Source organism: Silurus meridionalis, chromosome 19 (genome assembly GCF_014805685.1).
Source record: "Silurus meridionalis isolate SWU-2019-XX chromosome 19, ASM1480568v1, whole genome shotgun sequence".
NCBI classification, from domain to species: Eukaryota; Metazoa; Chordata; class Actinopteri; order Siluriformes; family Siluridae; genus Silurus; species Silurus meridionalis.
This window is the reverse complement of record NC_060902.1, coordinates 8,579,381-8,605,342: the sequence shown is the minus strand read 5'-3', so window position 1 is coordinate 8,605,342 and position 25,962 is coordinate 8,579,381. Positions and strand designations below refer to the sequence as shown.

At 33.7% G+C, this 25,962-nt stretch overlaps 2 protein-coding genes across 4 annotated transcripts in view; one reads left to right on the top strand and one right to left on the bottom strand.

Annotated features, from left to right (window-relative positions):
* The window catches only part of lactbl1b (lactamase, beta-like 1b), a 99,637-nt gene extending 83,751 nt beyond the window's left edge, over positions 1–15,886 (bottom strand). The window contains exons 1-2 of the mRNA XM_046874915.1: positions 15,840–15,886; positions 15,686–15,752 (exon numbers count right to left, since the gene is read on the bottom strand). The gene's annotated coding sequence lies outside the window, so the exon portion shown is untranslated. The remainder of the gene's footprint in view (positions 1–15,685; positions 15,753–15,839) is intronic.
* An 88-nt stretch (positions 15,887–15,974) lies between these two features.
* ephb2b (eph receptor B2b) overlaps positions 15,975–25,962 on the top strand; it is a 139,595-nt gene continuing 129,607 nt past the window's right edge. For 2 of the 3 annotated variants that reach the window (XM_046874912.1, XM_046874911.1), the window contains exon 1: positions 15,975–16,346. In XM_046874912.1, coding sequence (XP_046730868.1) covers positions 16,295–16,346 — 52 coding nt within the window. In that variant the 5' untranslated portion in view covers positions 15,975–16,294. The remainder of the gene's footprint in view (positions 16,347–25,962) is intronic. The other variant, XM_046874913.1, reaches the window with a different exon arrangement.

Here is a 25,962-nt window from a genome sequence, read left to right as displayed (position 1 = left end):
TGGGAGATTTAAAACAAAGATTTGTACATTTGTAAATGTCAATAAAAAGCATGCCTGGTATATATGATGATTGATTACTTTTTTTTATTATTGCTGCAAAAGAGAACATGAATATCAGTTGTTGAAAATGGACAAACAAAATCAAGAGGAATCCAGAATTAATGAAAAGTAGTGTTTGTGGAAATGCTACTGAAACTGTAGCCAGTTTTGTCCAGGTGTGTGTCTACATGCGTGTGTGTGTGTGTGTGTGTGGTGGTATTGAGATTGTGCATGTGTTTGAGGCTTTTGAGGTTAAGCGCTCAAACACTTCTGTTTAGGCTCATGTTTATACTTAGTGACAGGTCATGGTTGCATTGTAGATCTATGGCCATGGTTAGAATTAAGGAATGGTTTTGGGTTAAGGTCAAGCTAAAGTAAAGTTCAAGTTTACGTTTACCAATTTATATACACATATGAATAAAAAATGTGTACAGGTAGTGGAATGAAAGAAGATGACAAGCCAAAAAAGCATTTTTAAACCTCAGCTTATTTAGTTAGTCTGCAGTAATTTGTTTCAACAGCAGTTCAAATGTTAACCATTCTCCAGTGGCATTTCTCTGAACATCCCTCATGTGATCCCATGTGAAAAGTTCAATCACTCCAGAACATTCTGAAAGAGATTATCTTTACAGCTGCCGACTACTTCTCTCCCCTTCCACAAAATGAAGAGAAGGTCATCAACCGTCTGGTTCTGGAGTCTGAGTTCTGAGGAGAATTTTTTTGCAGGAGGGCAGAGAGCAGTTAGACCAGACCTCGTCTCTGAAAACTTGCCTCCAAGAGACATTCACATCTGTCTATTAAAAAAAGCCACCCACTCCCTCCTCCTACTCCTATTTTCTTCAAGATTTCTGTTGAGACCTTACTCGCTGAAAAAGGTGAGAATCCAGTCACCCGTGATTATTACCAGCTCACTCGCCTCTTTCTGAACAAAAGCGATGTTTCAGAGGATTTTATTCGGCAGAAGCTTTGTGTGGAAAAGGCTTCATTTAGGTCAAGAGCACAGGAAAAATAAGAACCACAAAAATTCCCTTTATTGCACAGAAATGGAAAAAGAATTATTTGCTATTGCACATTATTCTTCATCTTATTTGTAAATAATCTAAAACATTTTGAGGATTTTTCTGCAGAAGCTATTTCAACACTAATTGCTTGTTAAGTAATTGCTTACAAGTTAAGGTCACTGTAGATCCAAAATCTCAGAAACACTGGTCATGAGGATTTTCCAAAATGTATTAAACTTAAAATGGTTTGCTTTGGGCATAAAACTTGTTTGTGAGAAAATGTCAGAAATGTCCAAATACTTAAAGAAAATTTGGCAGTTCTTTTAAGCATTGCACAGTATTTTTCAGCCAAGAGGTCATTTTGAAAAAATCTAATTGTATTGCTTCTATTGTTATTGTACCCTGCATAGATTTAGCAAGCATAAAATTACATGTGATTTTGAAGACAAAAAAAATCCATACACTTACTCAAACAGATAAACATTTTTTAACATAGTAAAATAAAATGAACAAATGTACATGGCTGCAGAGCTTTTACAATGTACCTATAATTTGAACAAATCATAGCATGACATAATGATTAGAATAATAATGATTTATAATGAATTTTATTTACTTGTTCCTTTTGGAAAATGTTCTTATTACTATTATGTAATGTTACTGAATAAGCCAAAAACTATTCAATAAATAACTATTTCATTGGTTTATAAGCTTTACTATATCTTTTATATCAATCTGAAGATATATTTATGGCATTCTGATGCCTACTCAAGTAATAATTTAATACATGCTCAGGTCCTTAGGGAAATTATATAAAAGAAAAACAGTTGTAATCAAATTTGAATTTATATTATTATCATGTGTAGAATGTAAAATAATAACATACATTTGTTTATCTAGTGTTATCATTGTTATCCAAGAAGAAAATAGACCTCTAGCTTCTTAACCATAGTGCATTTGTGCAAAGAGTCTTGCTTTTCATGAATTATAACATCAGGTATTGTACGCATATAAAGTGCGTGTGTGTTTGGGGGGGATAACTTCTCAGAGCTATCATAAGCATTGCTTTGATTTAGTAGTTTATTATTATTGCATTCTAAGGCTGTAAAATATACAGTAAATGACATAAAAAGCAATATTTTACAGCAACTAGATGCGTTTAAAAAAATCATATGGTACTAAAATGTCAGCAGTTTTCAAATGGACTCGGTGTAGCTTAGCTACAGTGTAATCTACATTCAGTAATAGTTTGGTACATTTAAAATATGACATTTAAATCCTTCAGAAAAGTTTTCTTTCGTGCTTTGTGACTCACAGAGTGGTAGAAGCAGTTTTGCTATTAAACCTCTAATAAAATAAAGTGATGCAATAAAGATGTTTCAGCAGCATAGGGTTTCAAGAGAAAGCTGCTTTTCCCATACATTAAGATACTCATTATAATCATCAAGTAGTATTATACTAATATAAAAAAGCCAAAATCACTTAATCTGGATGGAACAGAACAAAGTTCAAAGTCTCTTTTTCTTTACTTAGATCTCCTTGAAAGGGACACAAGATCTTATGTCTCTGTCTACCCTGGCAATATAAAGTACTTTCATGTCTACATTTGCAGTTATTATCTTACTGGCCATATTTACAGAAGTATGAAAAATAGAATTTGACAACTGGGAATCACTTATTCAAATGAGTAGGGGGCTGTTTTTGTTTTACACAGCCAGCCAAGTGCCAAATAGTTAATAGTGTGGCCGTCCATCTGGCTGCACCGAATGCCATATTGCTTTGCGCTGACTCTTCTCAGTCCAACTGCAACAGCTACAGTCATGCATCAGTTATTCAGCACTCGTTGGGGTTTTTGAACAATGATTAAAATGGCCCCGAGCAACAGATTCTGTGGCTACAGGAAGAGATTGATCAGCACTAAGGGTGGTCTCTGTGGGATCAGCCATGTCTCCTTAACAGTTGCAAAGGCAGTGTTTAATGCACTGATGACTGGCTGGGGGCTTTACTTAATACTTCATTTTGTACTAATCACAGATTTCTTGTCATTCAAAGTCTGAATTGTTACTTTTATATCTTAAAACATGTTTAATAAATTTAATTTAATAAATAAAAACTCAGTATGGATACTTTTAAAGACATTCTTCTGGAGTTTTTAAAAAGGTTCTTTAAATAGATCTTGGCTTTCTAATTAGGATTAAGTTTGGAACCTGAAATAAAACTCTCAGTTGTATGACACTACACAGAACCTTATTTACTTATTAGTATTAGAGCTCAAAATCTGATTGATTTCCCACTTTAGTTTTTTGTGTTTGGATAGCAAAAATTATAAGCAATAAAAAGTTTGTAAGAAGCAGGAATAAAGCCCTGAGGATTCCATACACTTTAAAGAATTAAACGGTAAGTTGACTTATTTGGGCAGCAAACTAGGGAGAAAACGTGATGTGATCTTTACCTCATTTGTACATAATAATAATAATAATAATAATAATATAATAATAATAATAATAATAATAATAATAATTATGATTGTTATTATTATCCATTTTATTGTATAATATACACATTATGTATAATAATAATAATAATTATTATTATACAATTTGTGTGTTTGTGTGTGTGTGTGTGTGTCTGTGTGTGTGATTTGGAAGTGGTTTACAGCCTATATGTTGCTAAATGCAACAGTGTCAACAGTATGCATGTAAGGGTTCAAAAGAAAATAATCTCACATAAATGATGTGAAGGCTTCAAATAATTGTAATTTCTTCTGATTTTATATCCCATTTGGGTTTTTTTTGTTTTATATGTGCTCAAACCCACCCATACCATACCAATACCCCTAACTATTTACTGGCTAGTAAATAAGCCTTAGTAGAAGACAGTTTTCCAGTTTAATTTCTGACCCTCGAGTCAATGCAGATTATTCCTGATTGGAGTGTCAATGCCATATGTGACCTACAATCTGTACTCGGCTTCTGTTGGAGGCTGTGGGGGTCGATGATCTTTTCCTGGCAAAGGTTGCTATGGAAAAGACCTCAAGACCTCTGAATCCTCCGGCATGATTTATTTCTCAATTTTATTATTCCAAAGTTGTCCTAGATTTTTTTCAGTCATTCATTCTGCTACATTTGCTCACTGTTTTACACCACAAACAACTTGAGCATTTTTCTGTATGAAATTTTGGTTAGTGATTCGCATATTTCTGTAATGAATGCTTAAATGATATACTGTATGAGTGTATGCATGTTGTCTACAAATACTCGTAACCTACATCATTTGCCTCAAACTAAACAAGCCTGTTTTCATACTAATGCTGAAACAAAAAGACATAAGTTCCTCTACCATAACAGAATGCGCACCCATACAAATGTCCACTGTCAAGTCCAATAACTTCATATCAATTGGCTGTTTAGCCTTGTTCGTATAATAGGCCAAATGTAATATATTTGATTTTTAGTGTTTATGTAAACAGGTTTGAAATAAAACGATAATAAATATTTCAGATCTAATTACTATAAATAACCTTTAGTTGTGTTACTCTTGGCATAACTCTACTAATGCAAGTATGAATGCAGATATAATATATTCATAGTGAGAGTAATGAAAAAATATAAATAAATAACATTAATAATAATCATCATTAAATAAACATTATTATTATCAGTTTATTATCAATGCTGTGCATTTTCTCTAAATCTAGGCATTTACCAAATAATTATTTTTTTAAAGTTATTATTATTATGTCTGTTCTCAAAAATAAATCTAGGCATTAACCGATGGCTAGTGTTGTATTCATTCAACTTTCTGATCTACAGGTATAAAAATACTTTTATACAGTTATCAATGTTTAAAATGCTACATTTCTTTTATAAAATTTCTTTCACATTCTGGTGCACATTCTGATTTCAACCCACTGTAAAATAAAATAAAAAACTGACTAAAAATATGTTATATCATTATAAATGTATGTTTAATTTTGAAACACATATAACACACACACACACACACACACACATTATATATATATATATATATATATATATATATATATATATAGAGAGAGAGAGAGAGAGAGAGATTTAATACTAAAATTTACAGTTAGTAATACAGTGAGATGTATTCACACCTCACATCCAATGCTTTCTGAAGATGAACAAATGACTGAAAATGAGTCAGTGATGCTGTATAGAAGAATTAAATAATGGCTGCCCCATAAAAAATAAAAAAATAAAATCAGTCAGCGCATTTAGAAGTTAGAGAAGAGAAGTTATTAATAAAGAGCCAAATGGAGCCGAGAGCTTGCAGCCTTTTTTTTTCTTTACTGTAACGGTGGTACTGATGAGTCTTAAATGGGTGCAGCCACAAGGCTATAACCTAGAGAATGATTAAAATCAAGTGAGTGTTCCATGAGGCTAATGGTAAATCTAGGCAATATCTTCCAGATGTTGAGCAGCAATAATCATGGTATAAGAAAGGTTAGAGATTAAGAGGAGCCAAAACCACATTCAGGATGAGTTTAGCATACAGCTTCTGGGGATTTTGTGAGAGAGAGCAAAACGTGTAAATCATGTGTGTTATGAAGGTGTGATTAAAGTGTATAAATAATACAGTGTAAATTTTTTAAAAAGTGAAAAAAGTGTATAAATAATACCACAAACAACAGCAATAATAATAATAATAATAATAATAATAATAATAATAATAATAACAGCTATTTATTATTATTATTATTATTATTATTATTATTATTATTATTATTCATTTAAAATTATTATTGTAAAACTATTATATTTCTTAAATTTTACATACCATTTGTTTTTTTGTTTGTCCATTACATTTTTTTTTTCCTCGAATAGATTTTATTTTACAAACGGTACAACCATGTGTATGGTAATTAAAAATTAACAACAACAAAGATAACAAAAGCAATAATAATAATAATTTCCACATTATTTGTTTTGTTGTTATTATTAAAACTGTTAAAATAATAACTCATTAAGTGGCTAATATTTACACAAGCTAATGTCACAACAATTTAGAAAAAATCTGATATGGAAAATGTATTATTTTTCCCTATTCTTATGACTTACTTAAGTGTTGCTACAAAGTGCTGAATGCTACCTCAAGCTTCAGAGCATGACGTCTTCTTCCACCACTTCAGAAGAAAAAAACTTTTTAATCTGGTCTTCCAGACATGCTGCTTATTTCCCTCCTGATGACATCTCTTTCGACTTTTTCCTTAATATTTTATAAGTATCTTATATCAGAATTTGTGGAATTTTACAACCATGCGACAGAATTATTATATTCATCTTAAGTAAGAACATTGTGTGCAAAGTGGAAAAAAAACCCTATAGACCACCAATCCTTTGCAGAACAACTAAGAGCAAATTTTGGGGAAAGATGGAAGAAAACCAGAGAAACCCAAAAAACAGACACGAGAATAACATCTGCACAGACAGTAACCTAAGCTGGGAGGCAGCCTCGCTACCCGCTACACCACTGCGCCACCTTCAAATGGCACTGAAAGCTTTAAATATTTACTTTTTTATCTGTCTTTATAAATTACAAGGACAATTCTTTATTTGAATATCAGAAGGCTAAAACATCAAACACTTCAAGCAGATTGGATAATTGATTTCAGATATACTGAATAATGGAAATACTATAGTTAGAATTTTTTTTATTATTTTTAAATCAGTCCATACATAGTAAACTCCGTTTAGATTAGAGATTATATATGATCAATTTATTAGTCACTATTTTGGTGCACCTAATAAACTGGCAACTCATGATAACTATTCTGTTCACATGCTGCAATCAGAAAGTTCTAATCATGAATATTTGCATGCAATTAAAAATGCATCAGTGCATAAGTAGGAACAGGCTTCCTATGGTCTATGGAGTCTCCAATCTTTTCACTCATACTGATAATCAGGCAAAGACAGCAAGGTGAATTATAAAAAAGATGGCAAGGTGAATATGTCAGGAACAGAGTGGATCACCAAGATCAAAATGTAGAAAAGTTACAAGTCATTTTGAGTGGCTTTTATTGTCATTTCAACCAGGTACAGTGAACGAACCAAGAAACAAAGAGCTACATAAAACAACACAGAACTACACATGACAACAGAGAAGTGAATAAGCAGAAGTAAACCACATGAAAGATGTGTGCAAACATGTGCAAACAATGAAACACAGCACAATAATTGAAAAAGAACAACAAAAACACTTCAGGTGCCTGCATAACTTGGTGTTCTCTTTACCCAAGTAAGCTACTATAATTGCAGTGGCAGAAATCTCCATAAAATTGCAGTGTTTGTAAATGTACCCTTAAGTGCAGAACAGAAAGAAAACAAACAAGATGTATTGATGGTCTCCAAGCCAGCTATGTTTTTGTATTAGGTGTTATATATCCTTTATCCCAATTTTAAATCCTACAGTATAATGTAATATTTATAGTTTTTTTAATCTTTCATCCAATTTACTACATCAGCTGCTTTATATAGACAGCCAAATAGCTATGAACATAATATCCCTATGTCCCCACACTACATCTATCATTACATCTATCAGCCCAAAGTACCCAAACCACATCAATCATCTGCAATAGGCCACAGATTTGTTGTATAAGCCCTTTTTTTTAAAAGAGTAAAACATAGACAAGATATCTGCATATGCTTCTTTCTTACTGTTAGTTAATTGCATTGCTAAAATCACAAATCATCATTTTCAAAGTTATCAGATTTTTCATGACCCAGTTTGGCGGACCATTGAATTAAACATTAATAACTATACATTTTAATCAAATGTAAATTTTTAAAATGTCTTTTATGAGTGTTTTTTTTAGTTTAAATTGTATACTGTTTTAGTTTATACAAATGAAATAATTATAACAATAAAATAATTATTTAAAACCCAAAGATTTTAGCATTATTAAGTTTTGAGTTCACATATTAATTATTCAATACATATAGCAGTAGTAGCATAGATAAATTGGTTCCCTGGTGGTCTAGTGGTTAGGATGCGGCGCTCTCACCGCTAAGCCATAGTTAAATAATTTAATGACTTTTATATACATAAATACTTTTTACAAAAAATAATATACAATTGTGTATATATATATATATATATATATATATATATATATATATATATATATATATATATATATATATATATATATAAACATTTTTATTTTTTACTTTTTTATTATTATCTTGATTTGCTAAAATGTACCGGGTAAGTAGTCAACTAAGGGTAAGACTATGACAACTGTACATTACTCTGAATAACAACTCTATTCTGTTCTTTTATTACCTTAATGTTTTTGTTTTATACATTTTTATACTATAATAATGGTTTCATCAGATCTTATCTTAAACTACATAGTAAATCAGTAAAAACACATTACAAAGCTACAGACAAAATATAGGAACCACAACATTAGGAAAAACCTTTGGAGTTAGTGAGAATTACTATGCATTATGATTATATATGCTGTATATTGCAAAACTCTTTCATATGTACCCAAGCTCAAAAATTGTACAAGCTGTAAGCAAAGTAATATATAACTAACCGGGAGACTAATGAGCACTTTTTTTGAAAGCTCCCCTGCTGTTTTATTGAACGAATAACTCTGCTAGTCACACATGTTGACACTGAGCCCCTTGTTAAGTTTAGGTCACAACCCACTTTTTTGTGCTACATAGAACAGTCACATTTAGTCGACTCAGAATGGTTATACGTGGGATTTCTGATCGAGTGTTTGCTTATAAACATAGGGAATGTTCACTTTGTACCACAGCTGCTGGGCTAAAACTGTGTAGAGATGTCTGGTATAGTAAAGTCTATCATATATGCTTGGCTTCTGCAAATGAGCCTACTAAAAAAATCACAGTAGGCATCCTATTAGCCCCTGTTTTCTACTACATGTGTTTCCATAACTGGAGGCAAGTGGACATACAGGCTGCAAGTCTTTGAGGATTCCTTAGTAGAAGCATGTGCTTTCAGTGAAGCATTTTACCTACACATGGATATGTGTACACTTGGTCATCACCATTACCTAATGTACTTTGGGTTTTGTCTCATATTATGCAGTAACATGTAACCTATAAATGCTCCTATATATGTTTCTGTAACTATATAACCTACACCAATATAACTGTCCATATAAGACTTTTGAAAAAATATCCTCAATGTAGAAAAAATCACCTGGTTAATAGAGAAAAGGATAGTTTAATGGATTCCACACAAACTAGCATGCGGATTGCGTTTTTCCAAAGGAATGTATGCATATGCTTGGTCTAGAGTTACATATGGACTCTGATATAAATCGAATACACAGGTGCACACCACTGCTTGGGATTATATAGTCAGTTACTAGCAGTCTGACAGCACCAAAAAGAGATTTGAAAGAAAATCTCTGCTAATCTGCATTTGGAAAGTGAACAAAGTTTTGGACAGGCAGCTCGTGTTTCCTGCTTTTAATCAAAGCCACTCCTCTCCAGACTCTCGCTGTTTGGTGCACCTGAGGAACATAACAATAGGGTTACTGGCTTTGCAGTTCTCCCACTCTCGACTTACTTGAAGAGCGCTGAATCAATTCAGGTCTACTTGGGGTTTCACACAGCTCTGACTGAAAGACTAATGATTGATGGCAGACGTTTAAGGGTGGTGTTTGCTTTTTTGGCGACAGTCGTTTCAGTTGTTGTATCAGGGGGGCCCCTGTTTTGCAGAAACAGACTTGGATTTATTCCTGTGATAAAACCTGCATCCTGCATTCTAAAACCCCGTTCCTGGAACTTGGGCCTCAGGGATTGTTAAGCGCAGGCCTGTCCCCACCATAAACCTAGAAAGACGGCTGCAGAGGCTGCTGGGTGACATGCTGAGCCAGCGCTGATTGGAACCACTTTCACAGTGAACTGATCTCATCTCCCAGAGAATCAACTTAGATTCCACCATTCTGGCTTGTAAAGTCTCTAGAGCACTTTTATAAGTTGCTCCTTCTCAAATTTAAGCAATCATAATTTAAATGCAGATCACTGCAAATGTTTTTCTAACTTAAAGCTGGAGCTAAACTTCAGACATTAGTTATTATTCCTCTTACATAAGAGAGTTCTATATAATCTTATACATATACTCTATGCTAGTACCTAAAAACTGCAGTGTTGTGTGTTCAAAACAGGATTCTTATTCATTGCTTATTCTGAATATTCTTTCACATATACTACTGTCAAACTTTGCAATAAACAGAGTTTGGAAGAGTTGTACATTTATAAAATTGTTCTTATCTCAGTATTACCTAGAAAAGGATGAGATTGTTTTTGAGTCTGCTTCCTCAACTTGTGTCAGGGACATCCTCCTCACTACTGCCACCTCTGCTTTGGTTATTACGCATATAAATATAAATCTGCATATAGATTTCTGTAAAGCTGTTCAGGAAAATATCTCTTGTTAAAAGTGTTAATTAAAAGTGGAATACCAACAAAAGATTTTTTGTAGGAATAACAGAAATAAATACACAAGTCATGTGCGTTATGTTTTTTTTTTTTCCCAGAAACATTACAGTGCTACAAACAATAGCCATGAAGCAGTCAGTCCGATATGACAGCTACAATAAAGCTAATGTGAGTTTTCACAATAATACCAATTAACAATACAAACAATACAATTTATTAAATGTACAATGTATTCAACTGAAGGTCAGTAAAAGGAATCTAGATCAGTGTTTTACCAGAAAGCTAGTAAAACATCAGTTAGACAAAAAACAGACATAGTACTTTAGCAGGATGAATCTTCCTCAAGTCTAATCTTGACCACTGAATTTGTGTACATAATACCTCTTCCCTCTTATCTCTTATCTTTGACTAAATGTTAGTAACCCAGAGCACAATTCACATCTGAGGTGGAGGTCAGGGATTATGAGCACAGAGACACACACCTAAACAACAGCACTTTAACTTTAACGATGGCACTTCTGAAGTTCTAGGGAACATTGAATCTGTATAAAGATAAGGGCTGCAGACATGCTAAGTGTTTTTGAGAGTGAAATTATCAGCTATAGGGAGTCTGGCTCAAGTAATTTGGTGCATGGGTGGCTGATACTTTGGGTCACTAGTGACGTGACACTGATGTGATATCTTACATTTTTTTATAGACTTACATTTTTACAGATCCAATCAATCCATGTAAATCACATTAGTAAAACAATTAAATAATATGTTTTATGTTTTCAGTTTACAATTTGTGAAAAAAAACATTTGGTAAAGTGCTTAAAAAGTGGACATGGTATAGGAGGAAAATGAGGTCACAGGGTCATAGCACTAACAACCCGAGATGCATTTAAAGGTTAGGGGGATCGTTGTTTTTAAGTGCATTATAAAAAAGATCCATAGTTTTAATAATGGAGTTGCATAAAATTATGTATTACCATTGCTTATTGATGTATTACATTTTCAAAGATAATGTCTGAGGTCTTTGTGTTACTTTGCTATTTCCTTATTTTTATATGAAACGAAATTATGGGGATGAAGTGCAAGATACAACTTATAAAAGAGAACTGCCTCTCTAGGTGGCACTGTTGACCAGTTTGATCAAAACTTACCAGTCTGAAGAAAAAATACCTTGTGTTACAAATACATGTTCGGATGTTTTTTTGTCTAAATATAATATATAAAGCTGCATGAACATAATAATCTGATCTGCTTTTTTCACATTTGAGACACTTTTATATGTGGATGTAGTCCTAGATCTAACAAATATAACATACAGTGTGTTATATGTGTAATCACACTATGATCATAATGTGAATTATGAAAAAATATTTTTATATTTTTAGTTAACTTTAAATGCACATATAAATATCATTGTCATCATCATCCAATGTGTTGGAAAACAAATCTCCCTAATTATGAACTTCCACATAAATAAAGTTTGGGAACAAGGCTTGTGCTTCTAGTATGCTCTCATTTCACTGCTACTGTAAAGATGAATTTTACTAGGACTTTTTCCACAAATAACAGACATGGGTCACTTACAAACACCCATGTGAACCGTTAAAGCAGATAGATCAACTTTGGATAGAAAATCTTAATTTAGTAATTATGCACATCTGTTATTGCAGATGTTATCTGTCCAAGGACGAAGCCTTAAACCCAGATGTCACTTTTTTTTAAAACTGTAAATGCATACCGAATGTTTTCAGAAAGGCTCATATTGCACTCTAATTACACATAAATTATTGGTGGAATTAAACTTTAGGATTAAAAAAGAAGAAGAAGATGCTCATGCTGGGCCCAGTAATAACATCTCTGGCTTTCAGAATAATAATTAATATTACCTACAGCATCTTTATATTTATTTTTTTCCACATTTCTTCCTTTGAACTGCTAATATAAAAGAGTGTATAGCCATTTATCTGACATTCTCTTTTTCTAATGTCTAAAAGAATAGCTGTGAGTGAGTGTGTATTCTTTAATAACCTGATAAACTTAAAGTGTATTGCTTTACTTATAGGCCATTGAAGGCCATGCAGTAATGTGACATATGTCCTAGTCACTTATTCATTTTTTTTTTACTGGATGTTATTTTCCCTTTTACTTAAGACCTTAGATGACATCATACACAATATAATGGGTTTTTTGTAGCTTCATTAGTTGTTTTTTAATTTTGAAGCACTACTATAATTCAAATTTAGTACATTCATTTAATACCGTCACTGTGATAAAATATGATAATTAAGCTTTATGCATTTCTACTATATCTCAAGCTAGACACATTTTTTATTGCGCTTTTAATTGAGTCCTCTAAGAACCCAATGAAAGACAAAAATTATTCTCAAAGCTTGCTAAATGCTGAAAATTTTAACTCTGATTATCTAAAAACAAAGCTACTCTATAAATAATTATTCACAATGACAGTTCCAGACCAAAAAGAATTTATCTCACTTGAATTTATGTGATTAAATTATTGATCTTTCTGGTTTGTGGTTGTAGGATGTTGTGAAAATAAGGGCTTAAAAATGAATAGTCTGCAATTCTTCAATGAGTCTCTCTCTCTCTCTCTCTCTCTCTCTCTCTATCTATATATCTCTATCTATATATCTCTCTATCTCTCAGACACACACAGTAGTTTTCTTTTTGATCTACAGCAATGACGGTATACATTTTTGGTCGGCATTCACTTTTACTAAGGGAAATCGTTTGAAATAACTTACGGCATGTACAGCAGTGGGTATAAGTCAAAACTTTAAAACATTAATCTTCAAGAGTTAGTCTTGTTTGTATTTCTTTTACAATCTGACTAATAATTCTGTGCAAAACAGCACCAGGTGTTAGAATATTCTGAAATATTACGCCCTGCTCCATGGCAGTGTGAACTAAAAAAATAATACATTCCAATTTCTTATATAATAACTTTCTCTCCTCACAGGTCTGCTTTTTTTTAAATAGATATCCAAAAGCAGTCACAGGACAAATTCAAATGCCCCATATTAGTACACACATCTTACGACCCAATAATATGCAATATAAAGACATCCTGGTTGACATATTGGAAAAAAGTGTGTCGTCTGATCTCCCCTTTTCTCCCCATAGCCCATCTAATCCAATGTCAGACTCCTTTCTTGCCTTTCATATTCGGCAGTACTGAGAATGCACCACTAAATGGAAATTGGGTTTATGCAGCTTTAATGAAATTCCAGAATTCTGTTTTGTGGCTTGGCGCACGATGGAGCATAAATTCATTCTCCATATTCTCAGCAGCCCGAAAATGACAGCCTGAAATGCTCCTCCATCAGTAATCTGTTAGCAGCACTTTGCCCAGGCTTTTTCGAACTCATTCTGCACGGCTGAAACTCAAATCCAGAAGATCAGAATTCGAAAACAGTGCCAGCGACATGGGTCTTGACATGCCAGTTTAATGATGCCAAGGAAGGGGCTTGGTGGGTTGATTTAAAATGAGTGGACGTGAATGAGCCATGGAGTTAACCGTGGCTTGCTTATGGCAACATTCCTTATTTTAGAGCAGATACATCACATGGGAAAGATTTCATATCACTGAATTTTAGGTCTATTTTGAAAAATTTCTGCTTTAGATTCAATTCAACCAGGTATGAAAAAAATTGCTTTTGCTGTGAATGTTTGGGAATTGTAAAACTAGGATGAGAGATAAAATTAATCTGTAAAAATGTTTTTGAAAGTTTTATTTATTTTTATCTTAAAAAAAATAATAATAATCATAACTACTACTACTCCTGTAACTAATAGTATTAATAATGATTCTATTAATTATATTGTATACGTGTTAAAAATCTATACAAAAAGTAAAATATTAATAAATATTATAATGCAAGTTGTTTGATACCAGCAAACAACTATATTTGAATAAAATATTCCCTGTATAATAAGAGTAATCCAGATTTAAAAAGAAATTCTAGATACTCGAATCTCCCAAACCAGTTACTTGCACTGCAAAATAATGTTATAAAACACAAAACCACATCATTTAATCTTCAGTATAAACAGAGGACCATGAAATACCGGAAACTGTATTTCTGAACTCTTTTGCCTATGGTCTATTCTTCTTTTCGATTGTATATTCCAGTGCATTTTTTTTCAGCATGATGCTGAAGGCCTGTTTGAGGCTTAGTATCAGGACTAAATGTACATTTTGATTCCTAAGTGCAGTGAATAAAGGTGTATTATGACTCCTCACATAAACATTAGAACTACATGTGGAACTGATTCGGGAAATTTGGCAGGGTGTGCTACTTGCAGCGCTCAGGATTGATTTTGTCTGAGAAATTTGCACTACTCAAACTGCATGAACGCTAAACGCAGGCCACGTGAGATTCAAGTGACGTTCATTAGCGAAATGAAAGCAGCAGCGACTGGAAATCTGCGTGATATACAGTGTTTCCTGTTTATGTTTGCTTTTTAGTTACAACTAGTCGGTGGATGAGTAAAGTTTTATCTTCAAATGCTTTGTGCTCATTCACTTTTTCCCCCTAAAGACGTTTTTTTACACAAGAAAATTAAACGTATTCGTGTATAAGCCCTATATATATTATACATATAGATTCTGTATATTATATAAATTCAGCAAATGCTTTCCACTTTATATGCGGACTAAACGCTTGATTTCAGAAGCGAGGTGTATCCCCCTCTCATTTACTGTAATTTATTCATTAAGGAAATGGCACTGAACGGCGGGAAGTGAATAAAACACACTTTATTACAGCAACGAACAAACGACCTTGGCAGCGATTTTTTGGGGGTTTTTTTTCTCCTTTTTCTCTCTTTATTCTCAGTAGTGCGTTAGGGAGGAAAAGTCACACTAAAAAATAATAGGATTTCGGATTTGGTTAACTTAATGAAATAACGATCACAAAAAAAGAAAAGAAAAAAAAGAAAAAAAACTTCTTTGTAAATACTAATACTCCTATTATTAATAATAATGATGATGATGATGGTAGTGACAATGGTAATAATAATAATTTTAATAATAATAATAATAATCATCATCATCATCATCGGATATTCTTAAGAAACCCAAACTCAGTATATTTGACCATTAGGTGCAATAATGCCAAGTTGAACAACAGAAAACTATTTCGACTTTCTCAGAACACAGAAATGCAAACTTACCTGAGCAAATGTTTAAAAAAAACACCCAGAGCTCTTCTACCATCCGCTTCATGACCATCCAGAAACACTTTCAATACATTTCATAACAGTCCGATTAATTATTATTATTATTATTATTATTATTATTATTATTATTATTATTATTACTACGCACAGATGAAGTTAGAAAGTAACGCTCGGGTTGATTGACAGGCTGGAAATAGAGGAAAAACACTGCGCGTAGGGAGGAGTTTCAGCGCCAATTCCTGCTCAGTGATATGAGAAAAAGCATCCCGTTTGGATTTTGACCATTTAAAGCGTGCTGGAAAAGACTCTTCCAAATAACTGGTTTTGTGTAATAGATTTGCGTAATCTAGTGAGCGCTTGATATATATTTTTTTTGAACCTGGCTGTTCTCCCCCCGTCTACAGCACTTGGTTTCGTCCAAACCTGGTTGGTGATTTTCGTTGAGCGTGTATGGCATCGCGTTCATTCAACTGAACGGGGAAAAGCGCACCGGTCCGCGCCATCGTCTGCTGTCAATGGCTTTCGGGGTTTGTTTTATTTGAATGTCCGGACTTTCTTCTCTCTATAAAAAAACAAAACAAAAAAAACCCCTGAAAACCAATAATGGATATCCTATGGATTTTATGGATACTACACACAGCACTGGCTCTTGAAGGTAAGATATTGTTTCCTCGTGCTGATCGCACGGAGAGTTTTGCGCTGCCTGTAGCGCGTTTCGGCTTTTCATTATCATATCCTTTCGGGAAATAAGACGGCGGCGTGATTAGATTACTGAACACACCGATCATCCTGGGGCATGAGATTGGATTGATGGATAAAAGACAGAGTTCACACTGCGCGCTCACACTGCCATGCCTTCCCCGAGCGCTCTTACCGCAAATACGCGAGGGTTTTTTTTGTTGTTGTTGTTTTTCGGTGCTTCCAAACATCCGCAAAACCGAACTCGTTACGTTGCATCCCAGCTGTAGTATTTCCAGGAATGGATTACAGGATGCACTCGTGGACGCTTTTCTGGTTATGTTATTCATACCGGCGAAACCGTCCTTTGAGGCAGCATATGGATTTCAACTAGTATTTGATTATCACAGGCTTCTGTATGTGCAATTGGAAGATTTCAGGTGAATTATTAGTAATGAAAAGCAAAATTAGCATCACTGATATAAAGAACACACAGCAAAGCAGAACCGATTCATTTGATTTCTTTGTGACACTATAACACTTTCCCTAAACTATAAGAAATCCTATAAGCCTCTAGGACCCGACAGATGTTATTACTAGCAGGTAAGCAGGGGAGTGAAATCTCCCTCGGCTCGAGTGCAGGAGTCGCGTTAACTGTGTGAAAGTCTGATCCGTCAACCTGTCATCTATTCATCCAGTGCAGTGCAAAGTGCTGTCCTTTCCCCCGTCGATCAGACCTGCATATAAAACTAGAAAGTGCCACAAAAGCAGCAGTGAACACCACAGAAGCAGAACCGATACACCCTATAAACACTCGGATTTTTCCCTCAGTTGTGCGCGTTATAGTAAAAAGCGCACCGCGCTTCACGTGATCATTTGTTTTTACATGTGATTAATTTCGAGTAACGTGTCGGATCACGTGGCAAAACGTGCAGGTGGATTTTCAATTTTGCACGTGTGGACCTGTATGTGAACTCTGATGACGTGAAAATAAAGGAATGGATTTTGTGTGTGTGTGTGTGTGTGTGTGTGTGTGTGTGTGTGTGTGTGTGTGTGTGTGTGTGTTTGTGTGTGAGGGTTGGGGGAGTGGGGTAAAAAATTATCAGAATCATCTTTATTGCCCAGTATCGTGGATTGCATGTAGAAGGAAATTGTCATTGTGTGCTATAAAATATGAATATATATATATATATATATATATATATATATATATATATATATATATATATATATATATATATATATTAAAGTAATAAATAAAGACAAAGATTTCAACTACACAATTTGTTCAGCGTAAACGTGAGACAATGCAAATGATAACGTAAAAGCGAGGCAATGCAAACATTGTAATATGTTAAAATTAACAACTTAAAAAAGTAACATTGTAAAAGTGAATTAAAAGTAATTTTTCCAAAAATCTTAAAGGTATTTTTTTGAAGTGTACCCAGAGTGTAAACCACATTACAAACCACTATTTTAAAAAATTAACTTAATTGTTTTTAATAGCTTATAGCTCACTAACATGATAAATTGTGTTTAAAAAAATTGTTAAATACAAAATTTTATAATTTCATATCCATTTCATATTTTATTTCATGACATAATAAATAAATATATTCATAAATAATCAGCCTTATATATATATATGTGTGTATTGTTAGTAATCAGAGTCTTTTTTGGGGCTCTTTGCACTTTCAGGCAAAACTGCTTGAGTGTTTAAGGGTGTGGATTTATTGAGCACTCGTCGACATTTAATTAAACCCAAAAGACAGCATTAGTTATATAAATAGTTCCTTAAGTACGTAGTCTTGATCGAGCAAAACGTATGCACCAGCACGCACCTAATATCTATGCTATATAAGGGACTGAACAAACTCTAGTGTGCCATGCTGCCTTTGTGCCTAAAGGGTTTACACTGTTTGTTTTTTAGTTTTGGTACAATTTTCTATCTCCAAAAAGAGGTATTTCTTCTAGCGCAAGGTCTAGACCTAGTAAATTTACCAGCACAGGCCTATTTTAGAAACGGCTAAATTGTCATACTTGACTTTCGGGTTCGAAAAGCTCAAGAGCTATTGAGTCTAACTTCATTATTTGGAAAGACGGCACAGGGTTTTTCTTCATGAAAAAAAACCCTCAAGCGACCTCTTCACAAGGCTTGAATTTTTTAGGAGTTTAAATCTGAAGTGCAAATGACCTCAATGTCATGAATAATAAGGTTATTTATTTTGTAAAAAAATGCATGCGGTGGTGGTGCTATTTATTTGTGACTAATTGAACACTTAGTTTGTCATTTGTCAGCAATTTGATTCCGTGCAATGGTACAGGATATACATGGTCTCTTCTGGAGGTTAAAGGATAGTTTTACTATGACTTTCACGACCTCTGAAAGCAGATATTTTTAATTTAAATCATATAAAATAATGCAAATACATATTTTTGAGTTGCCGAATATTTGAAGAGGTATGTGCATCTATTTACTGTGTTAAAAGTGGTCTATGTTTTTAACTATATCGTTCAAAGTGTTCTACAAATGAACCGAATATATTGATTTAGTGTTAGTATGTATTTTGTGAAAAAAAGGAGTTTTTGCGTTTGCTGAAGGTGATTTGGTTTGTCAGATCAGTGACGTCAGGAGTGGTTTTTTTTCTCGATACCCTAGTTTTTTGACCAATGATTTCTTAGCCTTGTGCTGATGTAAGAGCATTTCAGAGGTAAAAAAGAGGTCACTCTTCAGTTTGGATAAAAAAAAGGAGACAACATTTTCAGCCGAGCAGAATTAAACGCTTCATTTTTTTAAATTCAATTTTTAATTTATTTGTTGTAAATGCTAAATGCAAAAAATAAAAAAATAAATTAAGTATTTGTGTAAAAATAATTTTAGATTTTTGGAAATACTGTATATTTCTACACTCTATAGTGAAACACAGCAAATTTGTGTTTTCACAATAAAACACATCAATTTAAGGAAAGACTAATAAGATTAATAGAATTGTTTACTTTTGTGGATTCTTTCTTATAATATTGTCTGGTGTTTCTTAAGATTGAATGAGAATTTTCTATTTGTAATATCTTAGCAGTTGAAAGAATGTATTAATCATTTAGATAAATAAATAAATACATACATAAATTAGTTTGTTTATTATTTACCTAATTAATTAAATAATTCATTAGTTTGTTTAGTTAATTTAGAGATTTGCATTATTGGCTTTAAATATCTCAATATTTTATTAGTCATTGTTACAGACTATACAAACATAAGGCCTAGCATTCTGCACAAATAACAGATGAAGCATTTTGTGTTATACACAGTCTGTAACTTATCATTACATGTGACACAAATTTCCATTGCAATTACAGTAGATGCTGTGTTTTCACAGTGAAGTAGTGATTTGTGTTTAGGCATTTCATTTTGCTTTGTAATGCTACATTTGATGAAATGCATGCTATGTTGTAGAAAGTACTATACAACGATTAGAGTCACAAACATGGGGGTTTACAAGTGTAAAATCAATTTCATAGATAATTATTGACTGTTGCCATATCGCATATTTTTGTTTATAAACCCAGCAAAGAATGGATTGTGTAAAAAAAAAAAAAAAAAGGAAAACATTAATGAAAAAAAGATATTGTACCTCCTACCGTTTTACACAAAAATAACACTTTCCATTGTGTTTGTTTTTGTTCAGCTCATTTTACGGAATAAAAGCATGTACTGATGCCTTGCATGCAGAGCGTGCACACCTCCCACGGATAGTGTGTAAAAACTTTAATGTTGTAATGTAAATGACTCTACATATATCTTGGAATATGTACAAAGTGTCAACAAAGAAAAATGTATGGATGCTGTGTAGTGCTAGCATGCCCTTTTCTGCCCCACTTTACATCCTTATGCTAATAACCTTCTGGATAGACAGTTGTGTAGGCAGTGTGTTGTGCAGGGTGTTTCCCTGGTTTTTTAAACACTTTTCTACATTCGGAACGACTATAAACTAGTATAGATGTTTTACATGGAAGGTCACAATAGTATCTTGTTGTGAGATGCCTATTTTGTGTGTGTGTGTGTGTGTGTGTGTGTGTGTATAAACATTTGCTATTTGCAATTAAGTGTCACAAGCGTTCACTTTCATGAAACAATAAAACCAGTGTTTCATTTATAAAATAATTTATTGTGAGTTTGGAAACTCAGCACAACAAAGCCACGAACGATCTATTTCCATAAAACTCGAAGCACCAGAGCAAAAAAAGATGATTAAAGCTATTGTTTGTTAACTCAACCATTTGCAGACATCAATACTTCCGCTCTGAGATTGCTGCCAAGTTTGAATAATCTGCTTTCACATGTAAATGCGAGCAGCCTACTTTCAGCTAATACTCAGAGTGTGGGCCGCAAAGCATAAGCCTACACGTAGCATTGCTTTTTTTTTTTCTAATGGTAACAAAAGGCAGAGCATTGGTGTGTGTGTGTGTGTGTGTGTATTTGTGGGTGGGTTGATTTGTTGGGTGTTGATGGGTGTTTGTGTGTATACATTTGTTTGAGGGGTTTCACTATATCAGGCTTAGCTAAAGGTAAAACGAGCTGCTTCACAATCCTACATTTTCCCGCTCGGCCGAACGAGCAGATGCGAGCTATGAGTCTGTATTTTCAGCCTCCTCGGTGGCTTTCACAAAGAATGCACTCCTATTCAGCGCCTAATCCATGCTGCCCAGAGCTTCTCCATTGTCGCTCTGCATGCGAAATTTCAATTAGTGCTGGTACCAGTTGTTTAGTTTACTTTAGCTGTTCAGTATTTCAAAAAGGGATGTGTCTACTTTCACCTTGAGCTAGCAGTAAATTTGGGGATTGGAGATTGCAATGCAGTTTGGAATGCTGATTCTCTTTTATGCTCAAATTTAAATTTGTATTCTTTGGCCATGTTTTTATCCGAAAGCATCTTAAAAGTGAAGGAGCTCATACACCCCTGTAACTCAGCATTAGCAAGATTCTACATTCTGTTGTAGGTCAACCAATGACGTGTATATTTTAGAGAATAGGAGAAAATTGAGGTTTAATAGCAGTTACTTGGAGAACCAGAACCATGTGTTGCAGGTGCTAACATGGCCAACAAGAAAATCCTAGCAGGCAAAGAAAACAAAAAAAAAATCACTTTTATACCACAAGGCACATGTCAGTGCACAAGATAGCTGTTTTTTTAACTGTGTTCCAAACAGCAAAAAGAAAACAGCCAGCAAAAGTTCAGTGCAACTACAAAGAAGCAGCTCCTCGGCTCACAAGGCAGAGGTTTGAAAATTCATGGGTCAGAACTTACCGTACCTAGATAAGGTTTACAAAACAGAACAAAAATCCATCTTTCGTGTCCCGTGTCCTTTCTCCATCAGTGAACCTGCTTTTCTGAAGGCTGATCTTTGTGTCTAAAATGATTCTTCTGTTTGTGTAGATTTTAGGTGTTGCTGTGCCATAGGAAAGGGTCAGAAAATTGTATGCAGCATTTAAATAGGTGATGTTGGCATCTCTGATGTATGTTAAAAAAAGTTTTTCAAAAGACTTAAAAACCTGCAGAATTTATTCTAACTCTATATTGACAAGAATAAAAAAATCACACAATGCAAACAACAAATGTTAATGAGAACTCTAATTTTCTGCAGTAATTTAATTATTTTAAAAGCCTCTGCTTCACAATTTTTTTTACATGGCACTTAAACTTTTGTACGTCACTGTATATCAACCATGACATTATGTTTTATTTTCCTATTTTATTTTATAAATTTTTTTAAACATAGACTTTAATTTATTACTTAGTCTTACCAGGTAGGATTCCTTCTGTTTTCTCTGTGTTACCTCTATAGTTAACGCATTCTTACTTTCAGTCAACACCGGCTGTAACACAACCTGCAATCATTTTATGATGAAACGTTATCTTTGAGCGTAATAAAAGAGCACGTCGGTCAGGTCCAGACAGAATACCCAGTGGGCTCCGTGAACGTAAAGGGAATTTCCAACGATGGATCACACACGTTCTCACTGCCACATTCCTGCCCTCTGCAGCGAGTTGTGCTCTGATATCACACACCACATGGAGAGCCCCACACACCCCTACTGAGACCACCGTAATCAATCTCCCTTCAAAGCTGTGCCTTGCTCCGGGTTGTGAATCATACAGAAAACGCCTTCGCAATGTATACACACTCCAAGGACCCTGGTTGGTTCAGAGGTTTGATCTGGAATTCAAATACGCTTCAATTTTGTATGAGCGTATTTCATACGTTTGCATTTGGGCTATTGTTTGACTTTTTGGGTTACTAGCTTTCTTGTTTGCCTTGATGTCCAGGCTCAAGTACAACTCGAATTATGCTTTAAGGGATCAGCATGGCTTTCTGAAAATGAAATTTCTTTTTATTTTATTTTATTTTTTTCATTTCATTAAAGGAATTATAATAAGAAGCCTAGTGCTGCCAGTAAGATATATTCCAACACAGACTCCAGCATCATTTAACATTCCATTTTAGATTCCACTGTGAAATTGCATCAGGTCCAGATATCAGTGCAGAACATATTAACTGTGCTATCACAACTTTACTGTTAAATCATACACTTAGAATGTGTTTGCTTTGTGATGTTAGTAGGGGATGCTTTGTAGTTTTAAGAACACAGGTTTCAACATCTTAATGAAATCTTTCTCACAATGACAGTAAAATCAAAGGGATATTTCAGTGGCATGCTTTCCAGGTTGTATTGCTTCCATTTATAAATCATGAGTGAGTACTCCACCACGTTAATCTCAGCATTTATTTTTTTCATTCATTTTGTGTAGCTGGTTTACTGAATCAGGCTTGTGGTGGATCTCAGGTAAGTGAATATCCAGTTGGGATGCCAGCTCATTTCAGACCACAATGCACACACACACATACATTCACACACTCATGGGACAATTTCATGTAGTCAGTTTACCTACAGTCCTACAGGAAGCCAGAAAACCAGGAGGAAATACATGTGGATATGGGAAATTGTGTGTGTTTGTGGATGTTTTTGTCTATTTCATGACACACCATATTTGGTTTATTTTTATATCTGTATCCTTTCCTGTGAGGCTGTGAAAACTACTGAAAGAACTATTTCAATGTTGAAGATTTTTGTTTTTGTTGCTATTTTTGAGTGCAAATGTCATATCCAAATATTTAAATGTCCAGGTTGTAGTTTCTAAAAAGGAACATTTATTACTTTGTGTCTTAAATATGCTTAAATATGTAACTTAAAAAACTTAAATATGTACAGAAAATATGCACAGTGTTGATCTACTATTGAGGTCCATGCCACCTGTTTGATTTCAAATAATATTTTAAATTCAAATAATTACTTTCATAAGTGAATGATCATGGTTTTTGCATTTGGCCTAGTTTCTCAAAGTATTTGCACAGCAAAGTGCAAGTTTCTATTCAGAGCGCACTGTGAAACATTTTCCAAATAAAACACAGGCCGAGTTGCAAGTAACTGAGTTAATCCTGCATATGTATGTTCACATTACCAGTTTCACGGCCTGTGTTTTATGCTTATTTTGTATGTTTTCTAAGCACAGATGGTAAAAATTCACATGACATGGCCAAAGCAAAGTTATAAATTTAGAAAAATGAGATTTTGTAGTTTTAGGTTTGACATGTTGAAATGTGAATGGCTTGCTGATATGTTTTCACATAGTGACATTACACACAGAGCTCACACTGTGCTTTTTACATTGTGCTTGTATCATGTTAGCTAATCATTTTGGTGCTAGTTAAAATTGTATGCAAATTCATTTATTATGACATAATTTGATTTCAACCATAATTAGTTGGTAGCAAAGAAAAGTTTGGTATTTGAAAAACATAGGAAAGACTTAAATCTACAGAAATGAAATTAAGGTGAATAATTGTAAGAAATACCAAAAAAAATCTAATGGTTCTATAAAAATGTTATTACAAACTTTATTAACAAGTTTCTTAAAAAAATTTTTACACTACAAATCAGCAGTTCTAAATTTCTAATTGCAAAAAATGAGATTGCATTCATTATATTTATATTATGTAGATGTAATCTGATATTATCAGATTGACAAGGTCATAACTGCAAAGTTTTTTGGGGGTTTTACTGAATATGATTGCTATATGAGTTTTTAAATATTGATTAGTTCAGTTAGATTACAATCAGTTACACTTGACAGTGAAGAAATTGTCATTTTAGAATCTGCAATTAAAGTATGAAGGATTATATTATATATATAAAGATATACTTATTAAAAAGATACAGTGTGGAAGAAAAATGAAGACCATCGACATTCCTAAGGGTTTGTGCCACTTGAGGAAGTAAGGAATAATATACCTCTGACTGAGGTCACACCCAAATATTTTTGGACCTTTATACAAAACACATTTGTATTGCTGTTCTTCGCCGGATGTCTGGCAAACATGAGCTGCGTGTGTATGTCTCTGGTCTTTCCTCCGAGACAAAGGAGGTCTGATTACTCTCTCATCTGCATTACAAAAGAAGGCCTTGTTTACCTGATCAGGCGTGTATGCCGGCTCCAGTAAAAACCTTACTGTCCTCTTTTTGACCAAAGGATTTTAAAATCAATGCACCAACCCTACCTTGTGTTAGGCCACAAATTTTCTGTCTCGCAGTTGTCTACTGTGTGTGTCAACTTGTAATCATGGACGGAGCTTTTATACTTGCCTCTGGCGTTGTCACTCAGCATACACAACTGTCCCACAATGTTTCTGCATAATAAACACTGACATATAGTACTTAAATATATTGCTGTGTTCAAAAATGAAATAAAGACCATTGCAACAAAACCAGTGGACAGTAGAACAAAATCGTTGATTTCAATTGACCTTGATTTCAAATATTTCAAAAGCAAATGACATTATCATGATTTTAGTCCAAACGCTAAATGTGGATCATTTTTATGTAACTCGACATGTACTGTAATGGATGAAATCAAATATGTAACTATGATAGTATCTAAAAAAAACATATGAAAACATTTCTACTGCCTGGACCACATTACTTCTGATTATTCTGTCAAAAAGAATTGGTGTTATTTTCCATAAAGTCGATTCATAGCAAAGTCTTTCAAGAATTAGAAATGAATCATTGTTAAGGTTTTCACATGTGTAAGAAATACAAATACACTAACTCTATAGACACTCTCAGCTCGAGCTTAATTCTTACCATTTTATACATTTTGGTACCTAGATTATTGACAGACATATGATGTTATGATTATATAACCTTATAAATTGTATGTGTAAGGTTTATGTAAAAAGTAACACCATTAACCAACTAGCTCATTCATATAACTTGTCCTTATCACATGACCAGTACCACTCAAGCAGGGCAAAAAAAACATATGCTTCTGAAACCCTGACAAATCTTTTCCACTTGCTGCTAATGCTGCATTACAAGGCATGGTAAATTACTCAGAGGAACTGCTGTCTGCTGTCTTCTTCATACGTAGGCTTGAGTCAGTATGATTAAAAGAGTTTGCCATTCTTCCAACTCAGAAATTTTGCGATCATGAATACTAGCCACCGACTGCTAAGGCATTGCTAAAAATAGGATT